Source organism: Zootoca vivipara, chromosome 6 (assembly GCF_965207765.1).
Source record: "Zootoca vivipara chromosome 6, rZooViv2.hap1.1, whole genome shotgun sequence".
NCBI classification, from domain to species: domain Eukaryota; kingdom Metazoa; phylum Chordata; class Lepidosauria; order Squamata; family Lacertidae; genus Zootoca; species Zootoca vivipara.
Genome location: NC_142589.1, coordinates 60,791,263 through 60,811,960, shown reverse-complemented (window position 1 = coordinate 60,811,960; position 20,698 = coordinate 60,791,263). Strand labels below are relative to the sequence as shown.

The 20,698-nt window shown below is 44.5% G+C and overlaps 1 protein-coding gene and 2 long non-coding RNA genes across 3 annotated transcripts in view; 1 reads left to right on the top strand and 2 right to left on the bottom strand.

The window, feature by feature from the left end:
• Positions 1-763: 763 nt before the first annotated feature.
• Positions 764-5,184, bottom strand: LOC132592307 (uncharacterized). Its single transcript, XR_009557742.2, has 2 exons — positions 5,017-5,184; positions 764-1,389 (listed from the first exon to the last, which is right to left on the bottom strand). It is a non-coding gene; the product is annotated as an uncharacterized LOC132592307 (long non-coding RNA).
• PAFAH2 (platelet activating factor acetylhydrolase 2) lies at positions 5,181-20,357 on the top strand. Its single transcript, XM_035118288.3, has 10 exons — positions 5,181-5,454; positions 8,830-8,980; positions 9,629-9,725; positions 12,051-12,119; positions 12,461-12,602; positions 13,882-13,995; positions 16,556-16,647; positions 16,795-16,965; positions 18,215-18,363; positions 18,581-20,357. Exons 1-10 carry the CDS (start codon positions 5,365-5,367, stop codon positions 18,673-18,675), a joined length of 1,170 nt encoding a protein of 389 aa, XP_034974179.1. The 5' UTR covers positions 5,181-5,364; the 3' UTR covers positions 18,676-20,357.
• Positions 11,910-20,698, bottom strand: part of LOC132592306 (uncharacterized) — a 32,119-nt gene continuing 23,330 nt past the window's right edge. The window contains exon 3 of the long non-coding RNA XR_015950614.1: positions 11,910-12,306. This is a non-coding gene — a long non-coding RNA (uncharacterized LOC132592306). The remainder of the gene's footprint in view (positions 12,307-20,698) is intronic.

The window sequence follows — 20,698 nt, the reverse complement described above, 5'->3', positions numbered from 1 at the left end:
GGCTTCTCATATCCTCTTTGCTCCTTGTGGGTTTGGCGACAGTCATGCTGTTCATTCTTTTATCCTAGTTGCCTTCATTTTATCTCAGTTCACACAAAAAAGCAGGCAGGAAAATGACAGGGGTGAAGTCATCATCCACAGCAAGTTTAGGGCTGCCAGAGCCAAACTGTGGAGCATCCACTTTGTGGTTCTGCATTCCAATTTCCACTGGCGAGATCTCTCTAAATAAAAGTTTGGGGTGATGGGTGGGTGGGAGGCATTGACCACATCCACACCTTACTTTCCAAGCACTCTTTTACCCATTTCACCCACAAAGAATCACGGGAACTGAAAGTCACTGAGCGTATTAGACTGGCTATCAGGTGTCACTATTAATGGTCAAAAACATAATTATTATTTTTGCCGGTGATGTCACTCTTATGACTTCCAATACAGCTAAGTCTGTACCTGTAATTATGTCAGAAATTGCAGGTTCTGGTCAGGCATCGGGATTTGCTGTAAATTATAGCTCGATGGAATTACTCTGCATTTACACTCCTCCCAACATGTTACTAAACCTATGAAAAGTATCTGGACTCAAAATGTGTACTTTGCATTTTCAGTATCTTGGTATTTTAATTCCCAAAGACATTTCTATATTGGAAAAGATAGATTATTCACCTGTTATTTCTGAGTTCACATCTAAGATACATAACCAGAAAAAGACAACATTGCCATGGCGTATAATAATAATAATAATAATAATAATAATAACAACAACAACAACAACAACAACAACAATTTATTATGTATACCCCGCCCATCTGGCTGGGTTTCCCCAGCCACTCTGGGCGGCTTCCAACCGAATATTAAAACAGTACCGCATTAAACATTAAAAACTTCCCTAACTTCTAAAAGTAAAATAGTTACTTATTGCCTTGACATCTGCTGATAGGGTGTTCCACAGGACAGGTGCCACTACCGACTATGGCAACAGTTACGATGACATTATTACCTAAAATATTTTTTCTCTTTCAAAACATTCCACTACAGACTAATGATAATACTTTAAAGAAATGGCCCAAATTCCTTCTTTCGTTTATACGTCAAGGCACACGATCAAGACTTAGACACAGTGTGTTATATACACCTGCAGACAAAGGTGGTCTTGGCATTCCTTTTCTGCATTCCTATACACAGTTGCTTCAGAATGTCTTCTTTCTCCGAGCCCAGAGAGGTCTGAAGTTGTCAAAGCCCTGCAACTTCAGGATTCAGTTTCTTTAGTTTTGTCTCCAACAATCCTTCTCCACAAAGAATGCTGTAATTGAAGCTTCTGATAGAGGCCAGCACTATGTGTTAGTCTGCGCAGTAACAGAGATAAGACAGTCACGAGTATTCTGCAGCTGCATCCTGTGGGGGGAAAGTTTTATATCAACTTATGGGGAATTAACAGCACTCTTACGACAGCGCCACATGTCTCTCCTATATATAGAATAGAATAGAATAATTTATTGGCCAAGTATCAACCATACTTGGAATTTTGCTTCGACTGCATTGCAATGTAAAGAAAAACGTACCTCATACAAACACTATTCCCCTCACAATACAACAGCACAGCGGGAAAACCCCATACCACCAACTGACCTCCCTTTTGCCCACAACTACAGATTCAACAATTTGATGGCACAAGGAAAAAAGCTATTCCTGTGTCTAGACATTTTTGTATAGAGTCCTGTACCGACGTCCGGATGGAAGTAAATCAAACATGTGATGACCAGGATGCGAAGGGTCTACAGCAAGAGTAGGCAACCTAAGGCCCATGGTCCGGATGCGGCCCAATTGCCATCTCAATCCAGCCCGTCTGGGAATCAGCTTGTTATTACATGAGTAGAATGTGTCCTTTTATTTTAAATGCATCTCTGGGTTATTTGTGGGGCCTGTCTGGTGTTTTTACATGAGTATGGGTGCTTTTATTTTAAATGCATCTCTGGGTTATTTGTGGGGCATAGGAATTCGTTCATTTCCCCCCCCCCAAATGGTCTGGACCAGCCCACGGCTGAAAAAGGTTGCTGACCCCTAGTTTACAGCAATTCTCTCTGCTCTCTTCCTGACTCGAGCGGCATAAAGTGTCGCTATTGGAGGCAAACTAACACCAATCACCCTCGCTGCTTTTCCTACTGCTTGTTGGTCGCCTGTCTGCTTCTGCAGATCAAACTGCCATTAAAGGAGAGTGTAAGAAGAGGCTGCTGGATCAGGGCAACGGCTCATCAAGTTCAGCATCCTGTTCCCACAGTGGCCAACCAGATGCAAGCAGGAGCCTTCCTGATGGTGCCAGGCTACATCTCCCATCTTCCCTGACTATTGACTGTGCTTGCTAGGGTTGATGGAGTCCAACAGCATTTGGAGGGCGCACAGGCCCCCCTGTTCTGCTTTGAAAGGTTTCCTTCAGCAGCTCTTCTTCAGCTCCATTCAATCCATTTCATGCTCCCTTGGAAGCAAGTTAAAGACAGGAGGAGTGGTTGCTACTGAATGGTTAAGTGGCACCCTCTGCTGGACTGCACTTTCCTGCTTTGCACTGCAGGCAAAAAGTTAGGGTTGACAAGTAGGGCTTGCAATAAAATGTAGCAGTGTAGCCTCACCCCCATAACAGTAGTGCTTCTGTTCAGGGTTCCATTTAGCCAGCCAACCAACCAACCAACCAACCAACCAACCAACCAACCAACCATGCTGTCGTCCAGGACAGTATAAGTGGTAAAGTATTCAAGCAGGCCAGTTCACACCCCTGCCTCTATTTTCCATCCCAAACACCTGTGAGGGCCCCAAGTTCTTCAACCTAGCTATAAACAATAAAGCAATTCAAAAAGAGCACTTCCAGATGCTTCTTCCATGACTGCTAAACATGCCCATTCCTCCTCAACAAGTAATTTAAAGAAGGGGTGGTCCCTTGGCTTCCCCCCATATAATTTGATCTCCTGAAAACTCAGGGAGTTCCCCTTATTAGCAAAATCACTTAAATAACACAGACTGAGTCCAGAGAAAAAAGTAAATCTGATAACACCTTACTGAGGAAACTGAGCAAAAGCAGTATATAATTTGAAGAGAAAGAAATGGAGGTTTTGTCTTTCTTGGTTTGGCAGGAAGACATTCAACCAAACATACAGAGGAAAACTCCCTCAGAATTACACAGCCAGTCAGAGCATGTGCTACCTCTGTGTGGTTCATGCCTGGTTGCTAAGCAGCATCCCATCCCTCTCTTGGCTAGTTGACTTTAGCTTTAACAGAATTAACCCTTATGTTACAGACTGAGTGAATCATACTGTTGCATGTCCAACACGTGTACCTACTGATACCGGTACCTCCTTGATTCTCAGTGGCCCCATTTTGGCATTAATCCTGTTGGCACTCATGGCCTGAGTTTGCTGCTAGACGGAGCGATGATGATGGTGACGAGCGGAAAACACAGACAAGGGAAAAACCATAATATGATAATAATACATGATTGTGAAAATCTCTTCATCAGATTTATGGAAAATCTAACTAGCACATTCCCCTGACACTAAGAACACATTAAAAAAAAACCAATCACAAACCATAGATCTGTGCATTTTCCAGTGAGCAATACACACTTAGCTCCCCTATCCTATAATTTTCAGAATAGTAAAATAACACATTAAAAAGCATTAGAGCATGAAAGTTGATATCCTGCAGGCCAAATAAGTGCAGCTGCAGGATGTGATCCAATGTTTGACACTTAGGCTGCAAGATTAATGTACAGTATCTGTGCTCCCCACTGCACCCCTGCATTGTGACAGTGCACACTGTGCAGATTAAGTGCAGGCTTAACAGGTGAAACTTTCCATTATCATGCTGATTCATCTATCTGCTGCAGAGTATTTCAATCCCACTTTTTAAATCGGGAAAGGAATTCACTTTGCTTTAAATTCTCGCGTGACTCTAATGCACCCTTCTCAATACAATATGCAAACCATAATAATAATAATAATAATAATAATAATAAATTATTTATACCCCGCCCATCTGGCTGGGTTTCCCCAGCCACTATGGGCGGCTTACAACAGAAAAATGAAATAAAACAATTAAACATTAAAAGCCTCCCTAAACACAGCTATCCCATAACACAGCTATCCTTTGAAATCTGCTCTTATCTGACTTTTACCAGAGTTATCCTACCCTATAAAATGTGCATGAAAAATGCAGATATTGGCAAAAAATAAAAAAACAACAGCTTTGAAATAATTGGCATACAGTACTAGACAAAATTCCATAGCAAAAATGTGTATGAGGAGAGATGTGCACCAAAATGCCTTTAAACACTGACTGATAACTTTTCGTGGTCAAAGTAAACAATTAAAGAAAACACATTTCCATAATAGTGAGTTGAGGGTTTATGTTTCTTTTTTTACACAATTTTTTTACACAATTTTTATTGTTATGTAGATGGTTTTGTAAACTGCTTTTTTAATGACATAAACAGCTAAATAACAATAAAAGCCTGATAAATTCCCAGGAGCATTTTACAAAATACCCGCAATCGGATGTGGAGAGCTGAACCGAAGACTGGAGGAATGTTAGATTGTAAGCATGTGCGGACAGAGACTATCTCTGGTTTTAACTTATTGTACTGTATGGCGGCCACTCTGGGAGCCTTTGGGCTGAAGCGGGGTGCAAACGCTTCGAATAAGCAAACAAAAAAACAAAACAAAAAACCCAAATCAACAGATCTGACTCCGAGTTCAGCGTAATACTGTTGAGAAAGAGTCTCCCTTCCTTTTGTCTTTCGCAAAAATTGTGACGAGCCTGCGCGCGAGGACGCCAGAAAAACAAACTAAGCGCTGTGTCGCAAGGCGCGCGTGACGGAGGGGAGGAAGAAATCGCCCTTCCTTGACCAATCATAGAATGGTAGAGTTGAAAGGGACCAGGAGGGTCATCTAGTCCAACCCCCTGCAATGCAGGAACCTTTCGCCCAACCTGGGGCTTGAACCCACAACCCTGAGATTAAGAAGTCTCATGCTCTACCGACTGAGCGCCACGAAGCAGGCTTGGGGTGCGTGATCCTTCAGCTTTTTCGACTTCTGCGCTTTAAGCCGTTTCTCTCCCCACTTTATAAGCAAAACAATGCAAAGCTCCAACTCGGGTTCCGCCTCCTCCTCTCTCCCTGTCTCCCGTCTCCTCCCACCGCGCCTCGGAGGCAAAGGGCGCGGCATGCCGGCCAATGCGCAAGCCGAGCGTCAGATTCGCCTTTCGAGGCGCAGCAGGAACCGAAGGAGGAGGAAATGAAACTGCCCGCTGGCGTCTTTCTCAAATAAGGGGCGCCCGCGGATCCGTCTTTTTCGGCTCGCGCTGAGGGAGAAGCAGCAGGAGAGCATGGGGGTCACCCAGTCCCTGGGGCTGCCTCACGGGAAGGGAGCCTTCCCGGTGGGCTGCACGGATGTAATGGTGGGACAGACGCCAAAGGTACAGTGATTTGCTGGGGCGGGGATGGGGGCAGAAGTGAGGCTGGACCAGCCTGTCAGCTTGGAGGGTCAACGAAGAAGGGAGCAGGGTTCCGCCGATCTGCTTCTTGTGGCTAGTTGCTGTGTCATTTTTTTTATTGCTTTGCTGCATTCCTTACATTGTATTTTATTGCGTTAGAAGTTGAGTACAGACTCTGTAGGATTCTGAATCAGTCAGTGCCCTTCATAGGTGCGAAGCTCAGGGGCAGCTGGTGGACGGTTTACAGACTACAGCTTGGGAACCCCCAGTTCTGCGCCACACCAATTATTTCCCATCCCTGGCCACATGACCTGGAAGCTATACGCTGGCTCCCTCGGCCAATAATGCGAGATGAGCGCGCAACCCCAGAGTCGGTCACGACTGGACCTAATGGTCAGGGGTCCCTTTACCTTACCCCTTCAAATAAAAAAGGCTGGTTGGAGAGAGAGCATATTCTAACACAGCAGTTATATGAATTGGGCAATTCGCGGTTTTGTATCTTGCCTTTGTTGTTGTTGTTTTGATTCAAATATCTTTATTAGCTTATTACAATTACTACATTTCCATCACACAAAATAAAACCATACAATACATTACCTTTATTATTTTTATTTGTTTGTTAGATGGTTGTTTTTCTCACCCTCCACCATGACATCCCATGGCAGGTTACAATTCTTAATTAAAAATATTTTTGAATCAGTGCAAATAATTTTCAGGACAGAGAAAATAGGGTGGGTTTTAAAAAATGTGTATCTCAGGGCTTTGCCTGATTATTATATTTCTAGCCCACCTTTTCTCTAAGGAACTCAAGGTGGCATACTCCACAATAACCCTGTGAGGTAGGTTAGGCCGAGAGGCAGTGACAGGCCCAAGGTCACCTATTGAGCTTCATAGCCTAGTAGGGATTACCACATAATGAAGGTGACAGCATTGCCTCTGTGGGGAGGGGGATTCCGCAACTTAGGGGCTGCCCCAGGGAATGCAGTTTCCCAGGCCACCCGGCTACCCCTTGCACTTCAGGTGGTGGTGAAACTATCCAGAGGGTTCCCTCTGCTGGTATCGTTGGTATCCCTGTGGTGTTTTGTTTTGGTGACTCACTGTCACCAGGAAAACCAGCTGAGGTTCTTTTGGGTCGGTGGGGGAGACAGGGTTGGGCACAGAGGGAAAATGAATAATCTGCATGTCATCTAACAAGGTGACCAACTCACAGGAAACAAATGCAGCCTGCTCTACTCCTGTGCCTTCAACATATTATTTTTATTAATTGAACATATGATCAGGAGAACATACCTGATCTATGGCTTCTGAAGTAAAAAGTTACTTCGGAGGGCGTAATTCTGGCATGCTCTGTTGTACAGCGGGGATGGGGAATCGCAGATCCAGGGGTGTAAATGCAGCCCTCCCAGCCTCTCCTTTGACCCTTGGCATTCTCCAAAAGCCATACCCCCGCACTGGCCTTGCATCACTCCCTGAGGTGACAGGAAAGTGTCTTTGAACCCTGATAGTGCCTCTTGCTTACTTGGATAGAAGAGAGGAAGAGGTTTGTGAGTTGTATGTCGAAACAAGCCTACTGTTCTGTGCATGTGCAGAAGGCTGCCTAGGATGGAATGTGGCCCTCAGGCTGAGAAGGTTTCCTTCTCCCCTTTTGTACTGACTGAATTACATTAGGGCATAGAATGGCAACTGGGAGGCTGTGCCCAAAGCTTCACAGAAAAGGTGTGATTGGGAGAACAGGCTTCTTAATTTTCAAAATTAACTTTTTGAAACAAAACAAAATGTATGTGGTTACAGACAGCAAGATTTGTCCTAGGCACCTTGTCCTAGGCACCCCCAATCCATGAAGGCACACACCTGAGAGTTAATTTTTATGGACAACAGCGCCCTGACATCCCTCCCATGCTTTCCACAATACAAACATTAATGCTAACTACAAATATGAATTAAATAAAAAAATAGTCATGAGGTGGTTATCTGTTGCTTCACAGAAATGTTAGTAAATGTTAACTTGCTATACTCATCAAATGTATCCAGACTCTGAAGAGAAGTACAGTGGTGCCTCGCTAGACGAAATTAATTTGTTCCACGGGTCTTTTCTTATAGCAAAAAATTCGTCTAGTGAATCCCATAGGAATGCACTGAAATTTTTTTGACCTTTTTTTGCCCATAGGAACGCATTAATTGAATTTCAATGCATTCCTATGGGAAACCGCGATTCGCTAGACGAATTTTTCGTACAACGCATTCGTCTAGCGAGGCAACCTCCGCTCGAAAAATCCTTTCGTTAAGCGGAAATTTCGTTAAGCAGGGCATTCGTTAAGCGAGGCACCACTGTAGCTGAGATTATTGGTCCCATATAAATGCAAACAATGCTGGTATTCTGTTGGGCTCTTCCGATTTTGCTATATAATCAATGAAGTCGGGCCAAATTTGTCTTTTTTGATTTGTCTCCTAAATAATCACACTTTAGTAGTCAACTTCTCTGAAACTTAAAAAAACACACACAACCTTTTTATACCATATCTCTAAAGAAAGGCCCTCCACATATTTCCAGTATCTAGAGACTTGGCCTCAGTCCAGTATACCTGAAGGAGCGTCTCCACCCTCATTGTTCTGTCCGGACACTCAGGTCCAGCGCCGAGGGCCTTCTGGCGGTTCCCTCGCGAGAAGCCAAGTTACAGGGAACCAGGCAGAGGACCTTCTTGGTAGTGGCACCCGCCTTGTGGAACACCCTCCCACCAGATGTCAAAGAGAAAAACAACTACCAGACTTTTAGAAAACATCTGAAGGCAGCCCTATTTGTTGTTGTTTAGTCATGTCCGACTCTTTGTGACCCCATAGACCAGAGCATGCCAGGCACTCCTGTCTTCCACTGCCTCCTGCAGTTTGGTCAAACTCATGTTCGTAGCTTCGAGAACACTGTCCAACCATCTCGTCCTCTGTCGTCCCCTTCTCCTTGTGCCCTCAATCTTTCCCAACATCAGGGTCTTTTCCAAGGATTCTTCTATTCTCATGAGGTGGCCAAAGTATTGGAGCCTCAGCTTCACAATCTGTCCTTCCAGTGAGCACTCAGGGCTAATTTCCTTCAGAATGGAGAGGTTTGATCTTCTTGCAGTCCATGGGACTCTCAAGAGTCTCCTCCAGCACCATAATTCAAAAGCATCAATTCTTCGGCGATCAGCCTTCTTGATGGTCCAGCTCTCACTTCCATACATCACTACTGGGAAAACCATAGCAGCCCTATTTAGGGAAGCTTTTAATGTTTAACAGACTATTGTATTTTAATATTTTGTTGGACGCCGCCCAGAGTGGCTGGGGAAATGCTTGAGTTTACGCTACAATCTCTTTTCTCTTCCTCAGGGCCTCTTCTTTCGCTTATTTTACCCCTGCATCCAGCAGGATGGGGCGGAGCAGCCCTTTTGGATCCCTCGCTATGAGTACTACTATGGACTCTCCGACTACATGAACATGAACAGGAAATGGTGCGCCCCGCTGCTCAGCGTGACGTTTGGTAAGGGGTTTGCTGGCTGCCAGCATCTTGGTGCAGTGCTGCTGCTTTTGTGCCCTTCTTCTACCTGTAACCCTTAAGATCTTGAAACTTGCTCAGACCAGTGTACCATCAGGGCAGGAGCTCAGGGCTCTGCTTAGCAGAATGAACTGGAATTCCCCCACCCGCAATGCAGCAGTTGCTGGCTTGCAACAATTTGAAGTAACATCACATCTGCAGCATATGTTTAAAGCACTTAGAATCCCAGGAACTTTAGTTTGCTATGGGTGCCAGGAATTGTAGGCGGTAAACTACAGTTCCCATGATTTTTGGGGGGGAGGAGGAGTCATGTGCTTTAAATATATAGTGCAGTAAAAGCATCTATTGGAAGAGAGGTATAAGATCAGTCAATCCAGTGTCTTAAATTTACTTGTACCACCAGTACAAGCAAGAACTACGTCCGGTAGATGCCACTAACCTGAGATGTACACCCTGCAGGGAATGCAAGAGGGTTGTGCCTTTTGTATCTGAAACAATTCTAAACTTCAAGAAACCACTAAGAACAGATGAATGAGCGAAAGGTTTTCTTGGGTAGCATAGCATAATTGGGATAGTGAAGCATTGACCACTTGCTGCATAACAAGGCCTTGGAACATTCATTGATTTCTACAGGTTCGTGCAAGATCCCCGTGAGCTGGGATGCTCCTTTTCAACCATGTTCCCACAAGTATCCATTGATCATATTCTCCCACGGATTAGGAGCCTTTCGGTAAGTTTTTTCTGCTTACATTTCCTTCATCTGTGCAAGACCTCCTGTGGACTGATAAAATGGACAATGCAAATGATAAAATGAATGATGAGACGTGGCTTGTCTGGTATACGTAAGTCCACCACTAATGCAGTTTTGGATTGCATCAATGACATGTTGTGAGATATGCCTCCAGAAAAACACACCCAAGTCTAGAAGGGCCTTTGGGCCAGAATGGCTGCCACTGGGTGTCTGTAGAAGGAGAGGAGGCCCAATGGAGCTGGCCTTTCAGCAAAGGACAGTAATGCTGGGAAAAACAATGGATTGTGACCGAGAGGTCACTGCATTTAGCCGGTTGCAATATACCTGGCATTTCTTTGGCACTTCTGAGTATCCAACGTGCGTCACAATCTTTAGCATTCCTAGAGTTCTTAAAACAGGCAGTGTTCCTTATCTGAGTGGCATTTTGGGGCACAATCATTTTTGGGAACAAGAGCAGTCCTCTAGCTGCTTATAGGGGACTAAAACTGCCAACAGGTGAGCAAGTCGGTTTGGATCTATTTTAAGAGGGATTGGAAAGATGCCTTAGATGTGAAAAACCCGCTCTCTGCCGTCCAGTCTTCCCACAAATCCTTGTGAGCTCATTAGAAAGCACCAAGGGATAAATATCGACTAGAATGGCTTAGTTCACATGAGCCCAGACACATCTTGGATTAGACTTTGGGTGACTGGTTGTTGCTTTTTAAAGTGTTAGCTGTGATCTTGTGTTTAATCCCTCCCCCCCAAATCGACGCCTCATTTACACTACCATTGTAAACAGGCTTTCTATGTAGGAAACTGCAAGGAACCCTAGAAGTAGCGTGTTTTTTGGGGAGGGAGGCTGAGGAACAGCTAGGCTACTACAGCCGGTTTCATACCATACATTTAAAGCACTGCAATACCATTTTAAACACTTTCCCCAAAGAATTATGGGAGTTGTAGTTCGTTAAAGGTGCTGGGGGTTGTTAGGAAACACCTATTCCCCTCACGGAGCTACAATTCCGAGAGGTCCATGGGAGAAAGGATTGATTTTGTTAAACCACACTGTGAATTGTACCTCTATGAGGGGAATAGGAGTCTCCTAACAACTTTCAGCACCCCTAACAAACTACACTTCCCAGGATTATTTTATGGGTGCTATGACTGTTTAAAGTGGTGATATCAGGCTTTAAATAAAGGTGGCCTGAAGGAGCATGGAGGGGAGGGATGCCAGGTTTTAGTGTTCTGCACTCAGGGCTGCATGCGATTCAATATTTTGTAGAAGATACTCCTCTGGAGGTGTGATTTCAGGTGACCCAAAGCTTACTGAGGGGTGTAGAATGCCAGTTTCTTATATGGGTCATCATCACACCTTTGAATGTTTTGTCAGCAGAGCAGTTAAGTTCAGAGAAATGTATTGTGCATCTTAAAGAGGAGAGTCTCCTGGACAGAGAGAGATAGCATACGGGTAGATTAATTTTTATTTTGAGGTTCAGGAGCAGACACACTTTGGTTCAGGGCTGGCTGATCTGTAGCCCAGGTGTTGGGACCTTTGGTCCTCTGGATGATGCTGAACTACAACTCCCATCATCCCTTGCCATTGGCTACGCTTGCTGGGTCTGGGAGGAGTTGTAGTTCAACAACAACTGAAGGATCAAAAGTTCGCACACACTTCCTGTGGCATTCTAGATGTTGCTGAACTACAGTTCCCATCACCCTTGACCACTGGCCGTGCTCAGTGGGGCTGATGGGAGTGGTAGTCCAACAAGATTTGGAGGGCACTAGCTATGTAGTAGATTCCTAGAAACAGGTACATCCAACATATTTTAATATGTAATTTTAGCTTATACAGTTGTACTTTAGTTCTCGAACAAAATGTGTTCAGGGAGTCTGCTCAACTTCTGGAACTGTTCGAAAACCAAGACAGCTTCTGGTTGGCTGCAGGAGTGTCCTGCAGCCAATCAGAAGCCGCGCTGGATGTTTGGCTTCCAAAAATCATTCGAAAACCAGAACAGTCACTTTTGGTTTTTGATCGTTCGGGAGCCAAAGTACAAGTTCCAAGGCGTCCGGCAACCAAGGTACCACTGAATCTTGCATTTTATTCGTATTTTACATTTATTCATATTTTCACTGTTTTAAAAATGTTTTTAACTTCAATCTCTACTGAGAATTTTAATGCATATTATATAGTCTTGGTAAACCACACAGAGGTTTTATTTACAATTAAGCAGTACAAAATTTCCGTTAAACGAAATGAAACAAAAATCCAGAGGAATTACAGGGGTTTTCCACTATTTGTAACGTTATCATCTCTGTTTCAATTTCCAGAACTGTGTACTCCGCCATCTGTGTTGAAATGGCTTCGCGTGGTTTTGTGGTGATGGCGCTTGAGCACAGGTGAGAGGTGGAATCCCTTTAGAACAGGATGACATCCCATTGTTTGTGTGCCTTGATAAGACTCTTGATATTTGACTCTGATGTGCCGCAGTTGCCCATTTCACTCACGTGTGCATTTGCTGGATTCGGCCAAGCTTTGTAAGCATCTGTTCCCAGAATCCCAGCAGTATGAAAGGGACGTTGGTATCTAAAAGAGCAAAAGGAGAGTGTGTGTGAAATAATCCTGTGGGACTAAAATACATTCCTACAATCTTGGTTCCAACTGGGACTCTGGAAAATTTGAGGTGCTGAACTCTTCTTTACCTGACTGCCTGTACTTGGTTTCCCCCCCCCTCCCCCAGAGACCATTCTGCCTCTGCCACTTACTTTTGCAAGTTGGATCCTGAAACTCCAGACTTCCCTGAGGCTCAGATACGGGAAGAATGGCTCTCGTATCAAGGGGTGCCGAAAGGTCAGAAGGAGTTTCGCTTCCGAAACCCACAGGTATGCTCTGATTTAAACACACATGCTCAAACATTTGTTTTGTTCTTAGTGGACTTCTCTATGGTGCAAAGAAAAAGAAAGATTAAAATCTTAATATCCCTTGGCAGACTCCCCTGCTAGCAACCAGTCCAAAAATATTTTATAGTACTTCTTTTAAAAAAAAGTTTGAGCACCTCTGTGTGTGCCCTTGCAGCTTGAACTTGGCACAAAGATTGTGTTTTTCAAAGCAGGGGTGTCACCCTCCAGAAGTTACTGGACTATAAATCCCATCATGCCTGAACATTGGCCATGTTATCTGATGGAAGTTGGACAACATCAGGAGAGGTCCATGCTCCTCACTGTTGGCTGAATTTGGATCACAAAGAGATGAGTGTTTTCGAGGTATTATCAGCTGCTGTGGTCAAAGTCAGTTAAGGCCGTTAACCACTCCTCCATGCCCATGCCCCAAAATCCAAGAAAGGTTAACAGAACATTGATCTATATTTTGAGTCTATCAGTAGGGGAAGTTAGAACGTGGGCTGTCAGAGGCAAGGCCTTCACAGTGGTGGCCCCAAGGATGTGGAAGGTTCTTCCCATCCTTGCAGGTTTCAGGGTTGCTTGAAGAAAAGGGTGGCTAGACTTGTCATCTTTTGAAAATTGTTTAAAATATTACCCTGCATAAATAAATAATAAAAAGCCCATAGTAGAATTTTTGTTTCTGGCATTTGACATGTCCCTGGGTGTTCTCTCTGCTTTTTGTTTTTTATTTTCACTTTCAATTTTGCGTTGCAAAATTTGGAGGAGTTCAGATCTCAAAGGATGGCTGCGTTTCAGTTTGTGTATTATTTCAGAAAGTATGAATTTGATAGGCTGTCCATTCAAAACGAGATGAATTTCTCCCTGCTCCCTGCTCCAGACTAACCACAAACTGTAAGCAAGGCTTGCCCTATGGTTTACAAATTGTTATTTACAGGTAGGTAGCCGTGTTGGTCTGGATCGAAGTAAAATAAAAAAATTCCTTCAGTAGCACCTTAAAGACCAACTAAGTTTTTATTTTGGTATGAGCTTTCGTGTGCATGCACACTTCTTCAGAATTTACCATGCTTCTTCAGATACCATGCTCTGATCCCAACAATTTTTAAATTGTTATTTGTTAGAAAGAGTTAAGCAACAAGCCTGGAGGCCAGGCTTTCAACTCCTATTCTCTTTTCACACAAGCACTTTTAAATAGGGCTTAACCTCATTAAAGCCAGCTAACGAACAAGAGGATTAACCATAGACCTCCTCCTTGTTGTTGCAGCTTCATCAAAGAGCAAACGAGTGCAAACGAGGACTTAAGTTGATCCGGAGCATCGATAGCGGCAAGGCTGTCGTCAACCTCTTGCGCACTGATTTTGATCTGTCTGTGCTGAAGGTAAAACATATTGCGTTCATCCAGTCTGTCATGTGATGTGAGGCAACAGTATACCTTACTTAATGGCTTGCCAGAGAGCAAATGGTGTTTGCTTCTAAATAACTGCTGCTAGTAATTTCTGTGCCACAGCTGAAGTTTGTGTTTACAGCTGTTTAAGGTAGGTTGCCATTGTTCCCATTTTACCGTGAGGCTACCTAGTTGCTCTGTGTTCATGGCAGAGAAGATATTTGAATCTAGGTCCCCATAAGTAGCTCTCAAGCTTGAGGAAATCTTTTCTATGTCAGCTTGGCGTGCTAAGAGACCAGTGTGTATTGCTGGGGATTCTGGGAGCTGCTATTCTTTCTCCTTAGTGGCATCCCAGTGGTCTCCCTGCTCTCCCTCAAGAGACCCGCCTGGCATCTACATCAATGTCATTTCAATGCTAGATTTTTCCTAAATTTCGAACTTAATCTAAAAAATTTCCAGAATCTTTTAAATCTAACCTGTTATCTCTTCCACTTCTCTCTCTCTCTCTCTCTCTCTCTCTCTCTCTCTCTCTCTCTCTCTCGTGTGTGTGTGTGTGTGGTTGGGTGTGTGTGTGTGTTAATGGATCTCTGAACTAGAGGCAGTTGTACCAATTCACCTTGCTTCAGAAGTCAATACACTGCAGAATAAGCAAACATAGTAGCAGCAGGCAGGAGAGCTGAGTCACACCATTGCTCTATCTAGCTCAGTATTGTTGACAATGCATGGCAGCATCTCTCCAGCATTTCAGGCAGGGGACATTTCCTGCCTGGAGATGACAGGGATTGAATCTGAGACCTGAAGAACACACCACAGATGCTCTGCCACTGAACTGAGCTACATCCCTTCCCTGTGGCTGGGGCAGCAATCCTTGATGTGAAAACAGGAAGGGTGCAAGCATGTTCTTTTATGAGTGCCTATGTGCACCTGTAAAACTACTGCGGGCTCGTCCATTACGGCAGAGGGGACACTGCCCCAACAACCTCCATCTGCCTCCAGCGAGTTCCTCCCCTGCCTGTCCTTTTAAATCCCACCTGGGGGTGTCCTCAGCTATCAGCTTCCTCTCCTTAGTCTCGGTGTTGTCCTTGTAGAACTCAGCAGGGAGAAAACGAGAATTACTTTGCTCTGGCTCTACATTCTGTTGGCTTCCCTGCCTTCTGCCCTCCCAGTCCCAGTAGGCAGCAGCCACCACTGTGTAAAACATTGTGGGGTGTACATGGAGATGATTCACTCAAGCAGCCTCGGGCTGCTTCTGTTAACAGGCTGGCCTCGCTCGCACCCACCTCCCATCTGTCTTCCTCCTCCTGAGGCTTCCCTGTGATTGTATTCTTTGGTCACCAGAGGGAGCCAGACCCTGTTTTGCTTTTCTCAAAAGGTACATCTTGGCCACGAGGGAGCGGAATCAGCAGAAAGAAACAAAAGAAAGGCTCTCCAAAGCATTTTGTTGCTGCCTCTCCTTTTTTCGTTTTTCTTGAAAAAGCGAAATCCTTCTGTGTCCTCTCCTAGTCCCTTCTTGCTTTCCTCCTTCTGATATTTAGCAAGCCTCATTCACGTTACCAGCCCTGCAGAAGCTGTTGCATCATGTACCCTGCTTCCTGTGAGACCTGCCAGCAGTGGCTTCTGCAGAAAGCCACCAAGGAATCTTATGAGGCAGGGGGGTGGAACCTTCTTTGGCTGCACAGGCTAGATCCTTATCAGGATCACCACCTGTCAGTCACCTGGCACCGCAATGACATCAGGCGATATGGTGCTTTGAAGTCCCGGGGTCAGGACTTCAAAGCACTTTGCAGGCAGCAAGGTTCTACTAAAACAGAGGAGGGAGAACTTCATCTTAGCAGGGGTTTCAATGCAAACCCCTTCATGATTAGAAAGGGGTTCGTACTAGACTGACCAACCAAACTCAACTGGGGCAGGGCCTTTTCTGGTGGTGACCCCCACCCCTGGGAATGCCTCCTTTTGCTGGTTGGTGGAAACCCTGGCTTTCAAAAAAACATTTTATGCAATTGTGCCACTTTTGTTAGCTCAGTTCTGCGTTTTGATTCATTAAACAGGTTGGATAGTGCTAACATTTAAAACGGGTCAGCAACCTAAGGCCCATGGGCCACAAGCGGTCCATGCGGTCATTTAAGCAGCCCACAAGCCGCCCCTGAACTGCCCACTCGGCCAGTCCCCGCATGGCACAGGGACTCTTTTCCGCAGTGCCAGAAATCACATCTGCGCAGACGTTGGAAATTGTGGGCGCGTGCGCAATCCGGCCCACGGAGGGCTCTCTGCTGGAGTGAACCGGTCCAGGCAAAGTAAACCTTGCCGACCCTGGTTTAAAACCTTGGGGCTTTTTAGGGATTGTTTGTACTATTTAAGTCAAAGAGATGGCGTCGTATTTTTAAACCAATTCAGGCAACAATCAATTCAGGAGATCCTACAGTACACTGAACATATATCACCCCTAACCTTGTAGCCACGACTCCCTTAGCATTCCTTGGTGATAGTTTGTTGAAGAATGAAATCTCTGGGAAGTGGCTTCAACTTTCAGAGGTTTCCTTCCTTTCCCTTCCAGGACAACGTGGATTTGTCCAAAGTCTCCGTCATGGGCCACTCTTTTGGAGGAGCGACAGCTGTGCTGGCTCTTGTTAAAGAAGCCCAGTTTAAGTGAGTATGCTCTAGAGGCTGCCTGGGAGTCTTCGGGGCAGCCTATTTTAAAAAACTTCAGAGCGGTAGCTGGGGACGTCCTTCTAGTAACATGCTGCCTGATGGGAATCCAAGGCCTTGGTTACCTGGTTTTATCTCTCCCTGCAGGTGTGCTGTTGCCCTTGATGCCTGGATGTTCCCTTTGGAGAACTCTGTCTACCCGAAAGTGACCAAGCCAGTGCTTTTTGTCAACACCGAGTCCTTTCAGACTGCGGAGAGCGTGGCCAAAATGAAAAAGATCAGCGCTGTGAACAAGGAAACCAAGGTTTTAACCATCCTGTAAGTCTGAAGGTCTGGACTTGCTCAACTGGTGCGATCAGAGCTTTGTCATAATACAGCTCTACACAGGGAGTAAATGATTGCAGGCTTGCAATCTGAAGCGGCTGTGACGCATAGAGGAAGCGAGTAGGGGGGAATGAGACAGACAGAGGAGAGCTGAGCTGAGCTGAGCTGAGCTGAAAAGGAGGGCAGAAAAAGAGATGATCAAACCTGTTTGCAAAAGCACAAGGATAGGTTAATAAAACATAAAAGAGGAGTGTGGAGTCCCAAAAGAACCAAGATAGGATCAGCTGATCAAAAATAACAAGCCGCCTTCATTCATACTTAAACTGTTCAGCTCTTAATTATTTCAATCACAGATCAGCCAGTAAATTACAATCAAACACATGCAATTAGCAATTTACGAGCTGGCAGACTATGAAAAATTAACAGCCCAGCCCAAAAACTAAGACACGTGTGTGTGTTGTTCACAGGTATGCTTAGGATGGATTACTGAGTACTAGTAAGAAGATCTGGTTCCTAGTAATGGATTCTGATGCACAGAATTTTGCCACTTTGGTAGTAATTTCATTAGGGGTGTCTTGACAGTAAGAGGAGGGAGGTACTGTATAAAAATTATCAGCTCTTCCTGAGAAATTAATTTGAATGGGTGTAATATATAAGGAGCAAAGGTCTTTATAGTATGAACAGTATAGTTATGCATGCTCAGCCATTTTGATCCCCAATTGACAAGGGCAGACACACTGGTTACACATTTACCAGTATGGCAAATGCTAAATCGTTAAAGCAGGTCAAAGTGAAAGCTCTGCAATATTTGCGAATTTCTAGAGTGTAAAGGTAATTGGCTAGAACGAAGCTTTTGCTGCAGTTTCCAGCTGCTGGTACACTCAACAAACTTAAGCTGTGTAAAGTTCATTTGGGATTTGGAGGTCAAATTCATAGGAAACTATTGTATTTTTCAACCAACAGTTAAATAAACGTGGCATTTTCCCTTTGAAGAAGCGGCCTGGTGGATCAGACCTAGGGCTGGGGGAGAGGTTTGATTCAGTTTGCATTTAAAGGTGAATGTACCTAATCTGCACTTTCTGAAATGCAGTCATCCTTTGAGATGGGCACTTCTCTGAATTCTGTGCTGCAGTTTTCCTGCCAACTGTTGTGCGCAAAAATGCATATACTAGGGCAGTGTGTGCATACAAATGCATATGTTCATGGAAACAGCTTTGTCAAAGTGCTTATGTCCTCTTTCCAGGGGTACCGTCCACCAGAGTCAGACTGATTTCACCTTCATTGCGGGGAACCTCATGAACAGAGTCTTCAGAACCAGAGGGACCATCGACCCCTACGAGGGCCTTGACATCACCAACCAGGCCGCTCTTGCCTTCCTGCAGAAACACCTCCGTAAGTCAATGTGGTGGTGGTGGTGGTGTTTATGGACTGTGCCTTTAGAGGAAGGTGGTGGTTGTTCCAGTGAGCTGGGACCGTTTTAAAGAATTGCCGTTTCCTCTGGGTACTAATGGATCCAGTGGTATTCTTCCTTTTAATGCCTTGCCAGAAGTTATATCATGCAATAATCATCTTCCTGGGCTAATCCCCATTTCTTTTCTTCCTTCCCTAGAGCTGAAAGAAGATTTTGATCAGTGGGATAGTCTTCTGGAAGGCATTGGCGATTCTGTAGTTCCGGACAGTCCTTTGCAGAAGTCCAGCCTCTAGACCTGGGGGAACAAACTTAACTCAAGTGTTTTTGGACAGTCTCCGTTTTCCCCAACTTATGAAGCTGGGGGAGCACGTTCTAAAAATCAGTCGCTGTCGAGACACAGCACCTGCTATCAACTTCATGGTGGGTTTGTTCTTGCTGCTGCTACAAGAGTTCCCTAAACATGCTCCTGATCTCTCCAGGACTACAGAGAGGTGATGAGAAACGCTTACATCTTTTGGGCTGATCTGTCTGTTCCTCTGTCATTGTTTGGAGGAATAGAAATAAGGGTTGTCATTTTGGAGACCCATCCTTGAGGAAGTTCTCTCTTGCACAAAGTCTTGCTGAGATAAGGGAACTCGACCACAACATAGCACGTTTGGGCTGAATTCCCCCTTTGATGGCATCCTTTGCCACACAAAATTAGCAGAGTGCTTTTTTTTTGGAGTTGTGAAACATTTATGAACAAGACAAAAAATGTCAGCCAAATAGTGGCATCAAGTGAATGAAGGATTGGACCTAGTGGTCTACAGCTCACCATAGAAACTAGAATGAAGATTATACCAGGTTGGAGAAGTTCAGGTCTGTGTAGAAGCATCTCTCTCTGAATGCTCTCTTTATATATACCAGTTATTTCACAGATGTTCTCACAACTATAATCATCTTTCAGATTGATTCCTATTGGTGCCTCTGTAGGCTTTTTTTAAAATAATTGTACCCAAACAATAATGCAATCTGTTTGGGGCATAGTGAAGCTCTCTATGCAGTTACACTAGGCCAAATGTAGCAAAGATGGTGTAGGGAAGCAATTGTGACTTTGATTTCTACAGAATGGAGATCCTGGTCCTCAAATATGTATTGAAATAATATCTTCTGGCCCTCACAACTCCTTTAATCATGGAGAAGTGGGCATTAGCCGTAGTTATACATCTGTGTGAGATGGAAACTCCTCTCCAGCTGGCCTGCAGGCTAAGAAAAGAACTTCTAGTGATACCATCATGGGGAAGGGATGCCTTGTACCAAGAATGCACCTGGGGGCGTGTGAGCCCCAAAAGTATTAATGCAGCTCAGTAGGAAGGCCCTAATTAATATAAGCCAAGGCTGCATCCCAGAACCCTTGAGTTCAATACCAAGGCTCGAACCTGCAACACATGAAGTACTTGCCAAATTGCTTCGGAGCACTTTCCAAGCAGCACTCTTGCATATCCTGTATGCACTTTAATTTTGGACTTACTGGTAATGGGGAAAGTAGCTAAGAGTGCCACCTTTGAGTTGCTGATGAATGTGAATGTCAGGTATATCTAACCCTGTCCAGTACAACGTGTGACCCACCACATATAGTGGATCTTCCCGAATGCTTGAATGACCCTCTTGTGTTTACTGTATGCCTGAGATAGCAAAAACCAGGGTTTGGGGTGGGGGTAATATCAAGTACACATGTTCTTCTCCAAGTCAGCTGTGTCACACATTTGCACAGACCTACGGTAGTCTACCTCCACCGTGTTGCCTTCTCCAGCCCTGGTGCAATTCCAGAAAGTGCACAGCCCTAATCTCATGTGAATACCTTGGAATAGGTAAGATGCTGTCCTAATGTCCCTCTTGTGTCCATCAAAAGTGCCTGCGTTGATTTTTTGTTTGTTTGTTTGAACTCTGTTGAATTGGAAACTTGAGCTTCATAACATGTTTATATACAATTCAATTTGCTTGGACTCTTATTTTTACAAGGGGGGAGGAGACAGTGGGATCACAGGACAGAGTGAAGGACCCTTCTCAATAGCCACTCAGGTTATGTGGTTAGGGGGAGGGATAGGCAAATCTGTCAATTTCAGTTTCCATCCATTTTTTAATTTTTCCAATCTTCAGTTATCCTCATTTCCATACCAGTTTGCAATTTTTTGTCTCAAAAGCGCTCGTTAAAGTTCACCAGCATTTTATTGTGCATTTCTTCTAATGTACATATTTTTCTATGAAATTTTGCCTAATATACACATTTTTGCAAAGCAGTTTTCCCCAGAATAATCCATTTTTGTATTTTATATC

Bases quoted from the DNA above. Each gene is read 5' to 3' on its own strand.
- PAFAH2 (XM_035118288.3), top strand. From the start codon at position 5,365: ATGGGGGTCACCCAGTCCCTGGGGCTGCCTCACGGGAAGGGAGCCTTC. The intron at 12,603-13,881 runs GTATGCTCTGAT...TTGTTGTTGCAG, and splicing joins TTCGCTTCCGAAACCCACAG to CTTCATCAAAGAGCAAACGA. The intron at 16,648-16,794 runs GTGAGTATGCTC...CTCTCCCTGCAG, and splicing joins GTTAAAGAAGCCCAGTTTAA to GTGTGCTGTTGCCCTTGATG.